Source organism: Tubulanus polymorphus, chromosome 6 (assembly GCF_964204645.1).
Source record: "Tubulanus polymorphus chromosome 6, tnTubPoly1.2, whole genome shotgun sequence".
Classification (NCBI taxonomy): domain Eukaryota; kingdom Metazoa; phylum Nemertea; class Palaeonemertea; order Tubulaniformes; family Tubulanidae; genus Tubulanus; species Tubulanus polymorphus.
In genome coordinates this window covers 6,981,855-6,993,290 of record NC_134030.1, presented here as the reverse complement: position 1 = coordinate 6,993,290, position 11,436 = coordinate 6,981,855, and the positions used below count along the sequence as shown (strand labels likewise).

The 11,436-nt window shown below is 39.4% G+C and overlaps 1 protein-coding gene across 4 annotated transcripts; it reads left to right on the top strand.

Moving 5' to 3' along the window:
- The first annotated feature begins 430 nt into the window (after nt 1–430).
- On the top strand, nt 431–4,250 carry LOC141906921 (2-acylglycerol O-acyltransferase 2-like). 4 transcript variants are annotated; one of them, XM_074796411.1, is made up of 5 exons: nt 431–515; nt 733–1,264; nt 1,685–1,859; nt 1,974–2,173; nt 2,615–4,245. In XM_074796411.1, the coding sequence occupies exons 2-5, from the start codon at nt 775–777 to the stop codon at nt 2,767–2,769; spliced, it is 1,020 nt and encodes a 339-aa protein (XP_074652512.1). In that variant the 5' UTR covers nt 431–515; nt 733–774; the 3' UTR covers nt 2,770–4,245. The 4 variants fall into 4 exon arrangements, with proteins under 4 accessions (XP_074652512.1, XP_074652511.1, XP_074652515.1 ...); XM_074796410.1 differs by having other exon boundaries at nt 446–519; XM_074796414.1 differs by lacking the exon at nt 1,974–2,173 and having other exon boundaries at nt 446–519; nt 1,685–1,936; nt 2,615–4,250.
- Nucleotides 4,251–11,436: the final 7,186 nt, after the last annotated feature.

Genomic DNA, 11,436 nt, shown 5'->3' with positions numbered 1-11,436 from the left:
ATTACAGTGTGACAGTTCAAGGGAATTCTATTTTGAATTTCGTGTTTTTTTATTCGCAAGGTATTTAGATATAACAATAAATTGTCACTTATATGGCGCACGGTTCCTTAACAAAGTTCAAATGCGCTCCTCTAGAAATTATGTAGCTAGCGCGGAATAGAACTGCATTTCGAGCCGAAGAAACGGCTGGAAGACTGATGGCCCCAGGACCATATATAGCGGCTACATCTTCCTCCGATTGTCACAAACATAAGATCCACTAAGATACGATATATACGGATTCCCAGTTGTTATTCACTTAAGCCCGTCGATCCCGGCAATCAGCACGAATTGGTCGATTGACTAAGCGTCTCAAAAACACATTCATTTCTTATCACACGACCATAGAAATTTACACAACCTACACTTTACTAGATAATCATGTTAGTGCTAGTAGTATACTATACGTATTGCTGTGTTTACAGCAACGTAATGTATTGAAATCCGTTCTCTACACATCAGAGCCGATCGAGACTGTAGGTAATATTTGCAAAGCATGATTTCATATGTATAATCATAGTACGTACGTACATCTATAACAATGTCTGTTTTACTGAACAAGGATGTGAATTTATATCATCTGCAAAGATTCGCATGTATGAACAGAATTTCACTGGGAGATTAGCCAGGGCATATGACTGGACTGATCATTTCAAAACTGACTATCTACGTAGTTTGCTGTTTTTCTTTTAGGTTACCATGTTATAAAGATCCTGAACTTGACCGTGGGCAAAGATGGCAAAATTTTTCGGAATAGAATTCGCGCCATTAGCGATTCCTTTTGAGCGAAGGATACAAACATTGTGCGTCGTCAAATTCGTTATTACCTTCTTAGTAGGTGGATTCGGTGGCCTGGCGCTGTTCATAGGATTGTTTTTCACGCGTTTTTATGTCATCTCGTTAATCTACATGGCGTGGTACATGCTAGATCGACTCAGTCCGTATCGCGGTGGAAAACGAGTGGCCTGGTTCAGAAATTGGTTGCTGTGGAAAAAAGCGGCGGACTATTTTCCTATCAAACTCATCAAAACGGCCGAACTCGATCCAAACAAGAACTATATTTTGGGTTATCATCCTCATGGAATATTGGGAATGGGAGGTTTTTTACATTTCTGCACGGAAGGAACAGGTTTCAGTAAGATATTCCCTGGTATAACTCCGCATCTGATGGTCCTCCCTGGACATTTCCAGTTCCCATTTTACAGAGATTATTTGATGACGTCGGGTAAGCAGAATTCAAGGGGTTTTCAGTGACCTAATCGGGCTTATTCCAATAAAATCAATAAGCCAGTACGTATAGTCTACGTGTCTTGGACGCTAGAATATATTCCGTACAACACGAAAGAAGTACAGATCGATTTAGAATGTTTGATCTTAAAATAGTGATTGTCCCTGTTGTTTATTTGAAACAGTAGATTTTATTACTATTATTCTTTATCTACGAATTAAATTACATTAGAAAATCACAGATGATAATAATGGTAGTGTAATATAAGTCGATTTGATTTTGCATCCTTTACAAACCCACCACACAAATAGAAAGTATCTGTGAATATTTCAAATTTACTGAGAAGTCAATCAATGAAAATCAGAGGAGCATAAACATATAAAATGCCTTCATCGATGAAATATCTGTATTTTCCAGGCATTCTTCCTGCTACGAAAGGTTCAATGGATTGGGCATTGTCTCATGGACCGAAGGGCCGAGCACTAGGACTAATAGTAGGCGGCGCTTTAGAAGCACTGGAAGCCCACGCGGGACATTATCGGCTAAAGATCCTAGATCGTAAAGGTTTCATCAAAATAGCCTTGAGAAATGGGTATGTCCGGAAGATCAGTTGTAAGAAGATGCCAAAAAGATTGCGATGTATTTTATGTTGTCGCATCTTGTGCAAAGGTAACGTGATTGTGCTTCTTGTGGTTTCTCATTTTAGTGCATCTCTTATTCCCGTCGTATCGTTTGGCGAAAACAACATCTACGAACAGGTAGCCAATCCTCCCGGGTCGAGGTTGCGGAATTTTCAACTCTGGATGACCAGATTGCTCGGATTTTCTCCACCGATATTCTACGGTCGGGGTGTATTCCAGTATTCTTTTGGAATATTACCGCGACGCCGACCAGTCAACACAGTCGGTTAGTATCGGTCATGGACTTATAATCTAGGTGGTGGTGCATCATCTCATTCGCGGTCATCACTATTCCACCCCAGTTTCAGTACGACTTCGTGTAATATATAAACGAGAGAACGTATGAAATTAATCATCTTCGGTTTCTAAAATCTCATTTGGTTTGGACTATGGAACAACTATACGCGTCCATTTTCAAAAATCGAGGAAGCGAAAGATACGGATTTCAGACAAATGCAAATGATTATTGATAGTCCTAAAACGTATAAACACAATAATCGAAAATAATATTTCGCATACTCTATATTCATACCCAACATCGTTCGTTCGTTCGTTCGTTCGTTCGTTCGTTCGTTCGTTCGTTCGTTCGTTCGTTCGTTCGTTCGTTCGTTCGTTCGTTCGTTCGTTCGTTCAACTTTAATTTAAGTTCATTTGATTTTATTTCTAGTGGGTCGTCCTATTGACGTAGCTCAGATAAAGGAACCAAGTTTAGAAGACATCGATAAGTTGCAGCGGAGATACCTTGACGAACTTCTCGCACTTTTCGAGAAATACAAAGTGCAATATGGCGAAACCCCCGAATGTAAAATGGAGTTCTTCTAATCGGTATTCCGACATAGGGAAAGGTGTACTTCTAGAAAATATCAATTTTATATTTTCAAAGACTTTCAGTGTGATCGCTTAGAAATAAACACGGACTTCAAAATAGAAATGAACTCGGAATGAAAATTCAAATAGCCATCGAATTTGTGTGGCTTAAGAAAAAGAGATCGCCTCGCACTGAGCCGAACCCTGAGGGCCGTCAAATAGCACCCCGCGTGTCCTACAATTAGACTAGTAATAAAGCAGGTGATGAGACAGAACAGATGGAGTGATACAGCTTCCAACCATCAGCTGTCTTCGGGACGAAAATGCTCATCTTGAAAACCTGCAATATTGAGTAATCTATTGTCTGAAGCGTGCGCTGTCTATTATCATTGTCCGAGCAACAATCACGGATAATTGTCACCTCGTGGCTCCATTACGTCACAACAACGCAACGTTTTGGACGCTATGGCATTTTACGCATTACTAGAAAATTAATTTGCGATCACGTTATCGACTGGAGATTGTAATTACGTGTGGTCGATTGAACGCGGAATATTGAAATGAAGTTCGCCGTCGAAGGAGAAAATGTAATTCTTGTCCTCGGAACACGAAATCCATTTTGAAAAGCCGAAATATGTTGAGAAAAATCCTCAAGAATCATTTTCGTAAATGTTGAATGTAAAATGTGCACGAGCACTATACATGCGTTTAGAGTTTGGAAAATCTCGGTATAAAGAAGATTGCTTTAATATTTATGCAAGCTATGATATTAACGACACTCGTCGTACCAGGTGAGGGGAGGGGCCACCTACGGTGCGTGCATCTCTCTGGGGGTTAGTAATATACAGCATAGAAAGGCAGAGTGCAGGCGTCATTTCATGAGTCCATGTCGTGATTCGAGCATTTTTGCGGCTTCTCGTCTTTAACAAAGTTACGCAGACGACTCCCTGATTGACACCTACGGACGCATTCAAATAGCGTATTCGTGTTAAAATCTTGAAACGTTTTAACGACCGCAATTGCGCGAATATTCCAAATGACACTCGGCATATTAAAAAATTATAAATGCATTTGTTCTGTTGTTCATTGTAACGAATGGAATCTTGAGTCTTGTGGACATATTGATTGTTGTCTTTTGTTCATTTAGCCTATCTGACAGCCTGTGGAGACGCTTTCACGAGGGCACGTTCAACCTCTCTTTGCTTCTCTCCCACTTGCCAGCGCGAAGACCCCGGGCGATGTTAATAATGATTTCTGCTTGTCATAATTTTCATTCATTCGAAAATTATCATGTTTAGCGAAAATCCAAACAGCCGCCAGCTTGACCTCACAAATACGAAATAAACGCAGTCAAAATCTCAGGTTTCGAGAATAAAAAAAGATGTTTATTGGTGCATTACAATTGAAATTATTTCTCATCAATTTATCTTCCAGACATATTCATAATCTTCCGATTCTTATCATCAATGTGTTACATATTTGCTTGAGATGCTTTGAATTTGACTTTCGATTAGAGAAGTAGGTCATTGTTTTCATGATCACAGACAGAATGACTTAGTAAAATTTATTCGTAAAAGCGTATCTACATAATATCATATAACAGAAAAACAATAACAACTACAACAACATATTTACAAACAATTGCTTTCGTAACGTATTTACACTAAACTAAATAAATCAGACGCAATAAGACTTTGCATCCAAGGTACTGAAGAAGAGAGTAAGGTATTTCATATATTGCGATAAAAAGATAAGTAAACCAACATTCTCACGCAAACATTCGATTCTCGCATTCACACATTTCAGATATGTATTTACATTATTATATATTTCTCTCACTCGGAAAACAGCAGTTTGACATAAATTCTATATTATACAGTATGCATGTAATATGTCTTAGTGAAAGATATTTTTCACTAAGGTTTCTTCTCTATAAACATAGATAAAAATCGTTCTGAAAAACGTTAGGTATCCACTTCTATTTCGGGACTAACTGACCTTTCGACGTTCGAGTAGTCCAACGCGTATTGGTCGTTCTGCGCGATCGGTCTGTATTGGTGGTGGGAGTTGGGCGATATCATTCCGTAACTTGCAAGCGGAGATACGGCCAAATCTCGTGAACTGGTATTAGGGGACAACATCGGCGCGAAACTGTGTCCGGAATACGGCGTCATCTGACGAAAAGCGGCGATTCTATTCGAATAGCTGATCGGCGCTATCATCGGATCGATGACCGATTTATTCCACTGATGTTGATTCTGGTGATGGCTTGCGAGGCGTTTCTCTAGTACCGATTGCAGACAGGGACGACAATGTCCGTTGACGAGACTTCGAGTATGCGATAGGAACGTTTTCCCGCATTGCAAACATTCGTCTACTGGATCGCCTGAAAAAATCAGAAAAAAATTATTAAAAAGGTTAATAAAGCCTAGGCAGATAGTGGCTTTATTGCCGTTTAGAAATGCATAGCATGTATGTCTCTACAATACTCACCATCGTGGGTTTTCAGATGTGTTTTCAAGTTGCATTGTAAGGCGAATTTCTTTCCGCATAGATTGCATTCGTGCGGCTTATCACCTGGAAAAGAGATATCAAAATTAAGTTATATAAATCGATATATTGGCAATTGAAAAAAACATTGGATGATATTGTGCAGAGATAGATAAACGAAATATATAATTCATAATTTGAATGCCGTCTATTGAGTTTTAAACTTACCGCTATGAAGCAGCACGTGGTTTTTAAGATTGGTCTGTTTGCTGAATCCACGGTCACAGATCGGACATCTAAACGGCCACGATCCATTATGTACGTACATGTGACTCTTCAAATCGCCCGGAGTCGGAAAAGATTTCGAACACATCGTGCATTTGTGCGGTTTTTCCTAGAAAAATTAAGCAACGTGTAATCAGCGAATGCCAGACGATACAATATACCACGGGCAATATTGCCCTGGTCGAAGATTAACCCTAAACTGCTCTCGAATCCTGCAGGCAGAGGCGGATCCAGGAATTTAGAAACGGGGCGTCTCGGGGATGCATCACAGCATCACGGGGTACATGAACAGCGAGATTTGAAAAATTTTAGAATTATGAATATTGGTCATTTTCTGGTATCTATAAGAGCGATTAAAAAAAAGACCAGCAAAAAATAAGGGTGCCCGGCACCCTTTGAACCTGCCTCTGACTTTTATTTAAGGTATGGTTAACGTACCTTGTTGTGCGTCATTCTATGGTAGTAAAGGTTTGAACTGGCGGTGAATCGTTTTCCGCAAACTCGACACTGATGCGGCTTTTCTCCGCTGTGAATGCGCCGATGAGTATTCAACGAACTGGACGTCGAAAACGCTTTACCGCAGACGTCGCACGAGTGAGGCTTCTCTCCTGGAATATATTCAAAAAATTGATCAGATTATACGATTATAACAGTTGAAACAGTATTCATAAATGATATGTTCTTTACTTAGGTTAGATTAGTTTTTAGAGTTTTTTTAACCTACCTGTATGGGTACGCATGTGCCTGCGTAGCAGAGATGGCCGATCGAATTGTTTGCCGCAAACTTCACACGGCAACCATTTTCTTTCTCGGTTTCGTTTGTACGGACTGCAGCTGACGGCGACCGGAGTTTCACATTTGATCCGTTGATTACTGCTTTTGTTCGCGGTCATTTCGGGAGATGTGTTCGTGGAGCTTTCGTCGCTTTGACTTGGGCTGCCGTCCGAACGTCCGGATACGACACCCGAGTCGGTGGTGTGCGGGGAATCCGGTATCATCCCCGGCATGCGCGGTCGAATAGGCGAATCTGGAATCATGCCCGAGATGAGCGGTCTGTGGGGTGAACGTTTAGGAGTTGATGCATTCGGGTTTTGGGGTGCTTCCTCGTCATCGTTTGACGCCACCTGGTGTAGGCTGCTATCACTAATGTTCCAGTTTGGTCCCCCAGAGTGGAAGATCATGAAATCGCGGACGATGTCAATCCAGTTTTTACGGTTGAGATTGACGCTAAAATGGACCACGAGTTCCGAATCAGCGGGAATATGTCGAACAACTTGAAACAGCGGCAATTCGTGCGCCACGACGGCAACCACGTTGACTTCAGTGACGTCATTGGTTGACCGTATAAATCGAACCCAGTTACAGTTTCTGATGACGTCATTATTGCCACCATCTTCTCGTTTAATTTGATCATAACATCCGAATATTTTTCTCACCTAAAAGAAAAATTGAAAATCTAAATCAAAAGCTGAATTAAACACAAAATTGAATTATATCCCAGTACTTTTGTATTTTTGTATTTTTGTATTCTTATCTTTCCTCCTATAGTCTGTACTTTTTGTACGAAATAAAGTCTTATTTTCATTGTTAGTTGGAGTTGCCGATGAAAGAGTATTTTCTTTCTTTCTAAATACGCGTGTGGAGATTCGGTTGGGAAGCGCTCGGCAGAAATCTGAATAAACCATTCCCATGTAATTATCGAGGGGTCACTTGAGCTGAATAAATTAATGCGCCTTTCTTTTGTCTCAAACTGACCGGTTGCCGGTGTCTGCCAGCGAAATGGCCGTCCTCAGCAACATCAATGGTATCATTTATTGTCTTGTGACGAACCGTATCGTGCAGTATGACAATAGGTTGCAAACTTTGACGGCCCACAGCGTCAATGTTTATTTGATGAGTAAGGAAAGTATCTGACGTCTTACGGGACTTGATCTCTATAAATAATTACAGTCTCTACACGTTTTAATTCGGATTATGAAGTCACGAATATACTTCGCCATTATCTGATGATATTATTGTTCCCGTATGACACTTCCTATGTCTATCTAGCCTTGTAATCTAACTGATTCTAATGGTTTTTAAGAAAAGTTTTTTTTTTCGGGTTGTAATCTAAAGATACCGTAATCAAACACCTTTGACGCCAGAAAAAAGTTTTGTTATTGAGGGAATTTATTGTCACTAATCAACGTAATCTATCATTATTTCATTAACATTTCTGATGATTTGAGTATATATTGCCCGAACCCGCTTTGGAAGCCAGCTGAATTATTTTCTAATTTTGAAAGTGAAACGTGACGCATGACTAGACACATTCCGTCTTGTCAATGCTGAGAAAATGAGAAAGGAGAAGTCAATACCATTAGGCTTTTGAGAAACCAATGCTCTCTTGTGATGGTCATTTTATGCGAAAATAATTATCGTTAATTGATGCCTTTTGACTGCGTCGTCGTCATTTCTCTGATTTGCCTGCATGCTTTTTGTGAATCGGGTCACAAATAATGGGACCTATCCCGGCGGCGTACCCATAGGCAGCCGGCTATCCCACAATGGACTCGATTGTGACGTAACAAGGAACAAACGTTCAGTTTCGCGTAAAGATAGGACCAGAGCATTTGAATAATCTCGCGACGAAAATGTGTTTTCGTTATAAAACTAGACGGAGAACCTCTTCCATGTTTCTATCATACGTTTCACGTTTACAATTCCGTTAAAGAAGCTTGAAAATGTTCAACTTTCTGATGGATATGCCAAGCTTTTCAAGGTAACGATCACCCACCCGAAATGTAGAATTAATTGGTACATACAAATTAACAGAGCTACCAAAGAAGATTGTCTGAAATCAATTAGCATCGCGATGTTAATACCAGGTTTCATTCAGTTACGTAAGCTATTCCTAAATACTCTTCTTATTTTATCAGTAGTTTCGCACCAGGTATTTTACCACTTCCTCTCCTATTATTGAACGTCTAGTAAAACGATTACCGCTGGGAATCTGCGATTCGTCTTTTTGAATCGGCTTCGCTTCGATAGCAAACAATATTATCGTTCATTTCGGTGACGTAACAATGTCTAAGGATACGTTCTCAATAAATCACGCCATTGTTCGTTATACTAAACGCTCGATACAAAATGATTTTTAAGCGATTTCTAAGCGGGAGAATGATTTCTATCGGAAATGCCAAAATCTGTCACCTTAATTGATAATGAAGTGAATTGTTTGACATCCGTTCCATTCACATGTGTAGTTCGTTTTAGTCGAACATTTACATTATGTTTTCAATAGTTATTATTTGTAAAACACTTTTGAACTTATTCCATGTAACCTCAGAAATGATAACACATTCACAATACCATTCCTATATATTCCCCATTCTAAACACCGAGCTAACCACTGGAAATATCGTGTGAAGACACTTTATATCCAATATTTAGAATAACGATGTTCTTTCGATTAAATGTTTGATAAGATGAATATCTATGTTTTGCATTACGGTTGTGGGAAAAATACCACCGGAAAAAAGCCAGCCGGTAAATGACAGGAGGAAAACATGCGTCCGAAAATTCATAATTGAACATTCTATGATTATAAAATGCTTGAGTTCATTTTCAAAACTTATTCGAATCGAGATCGCGACTAACTTTGATTGTAAATTGAAGTTCTGAAGTGACATATCGACGTTGAAATTTCTTGTTAACGTTTTACTTACAACGTCGTGGCTACGCAAAATGAACTCATCACATTTCCACATGTAAAACATGACAAGATTCTAATTATCTTTGTTTCAAGAATTGTGTGAAATGAAACTGAAAGATCTGAGAACTACCAGCGGAAAGTGAAAACCGTTACATCGAGTAGAGTTTACATTATGTTTCGTATTTTCTGCCTCGCTGGTCCATTTCAAACCGATCATTGCGAAGCGACCCGTGTTCGTAATTATCATTCATAAGAATTACACTTGTGTAAATCTTCAGTAAGATTCAAAACCACTTTGTCCTGACTGCGGGACGTCCGAACTAATCTCCAGAATCCTACACTTCACGTAATGACGCAACTTGTTTGCGGTTTATTTTTAACCGAAAACACGCATAAAACACAGCGGGAATTTGAGACAGGGACTCAAATATCGAAGGTTAACAATAGCTAGTACAAATCGTAGTAAATCCCAAACAAGGGGCGCTTATCTTTTGTTGTGCGCGAGGGTGGAATCGAAACCCTAGAGGTTGCTCTGACTCCGGTAAGGTGACCTATTGCGTGGGCTCTTTTGAAATAACCGCATAAAGCGGGTAAAATAATATAGTACATTCTATTTTGGGGGTGGGTGTATATCGGTGTTTGAAGGTTTCGTCGAATGTTGCGTAACGTTCCTTCATCTGTTTTCGATCTCTGTGCAAAATGTGTATTTAACTCGGAACAAACCGCGCGTCTTTCAAAACAGCGAACAGTTGTGTTGTTGTTTGGTCGGAAAGTGAATTCAAATTAAACCCCGTGTTTACGCTCCCGTGATCCATAGCTACCCATAACAATATCAAACTAGAGAAATACTTTGAACTATGGTTTGATAAAAATGGCTGTTGTGTGCTTATTTTGCGAGGATGTTATTTAGTAGAACTGTTTCTGAATTTCCCAAGAATCAGAGAAAAGCTATAGATTTAGAGTTCTTGGTTTGAAGTTGGGGCCCATTTACCCATCTTTGAAAATGAAAGCATTACGAATAATTCGTATTCATCTTATGATAATTATATAGCAATCTGAAAGGCGACATCGTAGACAATACTGCCGAATGAAACCATAGGCGCAGCCGAGCAAGAGGCGAGAGAAAACCACATGCTAATTAATACATCCTCCATAATTACTGAGACCGATTCAATTTTTGAAGGTTTCCAATTGTTTAAAGTTGTGAAAATGAGTCGGTTGTGGCCGAGGCGTTATATCATCTACCATTCTCGGCCAAACCAGTCTGTTTCCAGGCTGGTCAAATATTCCACTGGGGCCTGAAGGTGTCATGTAATTCCCAATGATTATTCGATGTCCTTTTGGGACTTTTGTCTAATTTGATGAACCTATTCACCCGATAATAGATAAGTATTTTGAAATACAATGAAAGAAATGATATATTCTAGAAAGCGATAATTGCTGATTCGGTATATCTCATCACAGACAATGAGGATGATGATGTCAATTGTTAAAATCGATAAGGAACAAATAAATATGTTATATTTTATTTCATCTCGGTTGATCTCGGTTGATCTCGGTAAAATACGTCATCTCGGTAATAAGGAAGACCGCCTACAGAAGCTCCGAGCCGCGACTCAAAAGTATAGAATATCGAATGTGTCAAATCAAAGATACCAGACTTTATCCATTAAACATTTTTGAATAGTTTTATCGTTTTTTTCGGATAATTTTAGGGGAGATTGAATACATAACGCGCTCAATGATATTAGGAGAGGAGAAAACTGATATATTGTCTGCGACTTTAAACTTAAATCTTTTGCCTAACTTAAAACTGTCTTTAAAACTTTTCTTTTTCATCTCAATAAGAGAAAAAAGTGACTACTTACGTCGTTATCGCTTAGTTCATCGTAAATGTCGATTTCTTCTTTTCTGATGATTCCTTGATCTGGGTGGAACGTCATTCCCGGGTACAGAGTGCGGCTCGTTCGGATTCTGGGAACTGCAGTGCCCGATAAAACGAAAAGTTCAAATTCAGCCGGTATCAAAACAAACGTATCCATGTCACTGGTCGACATTCAGGGTATCCTTGTATAAATCTGTTGAAAAAGTCTTTCAGGAAGTTGTTGAAGTCATATGAAGCGCTCTGTCTATACGATCTGTCACCGATGAAGATGTGTTTTAAGATGAACTCTAGTTAGGTCATCATTTGGTATACAACCACGCTGAGGTCA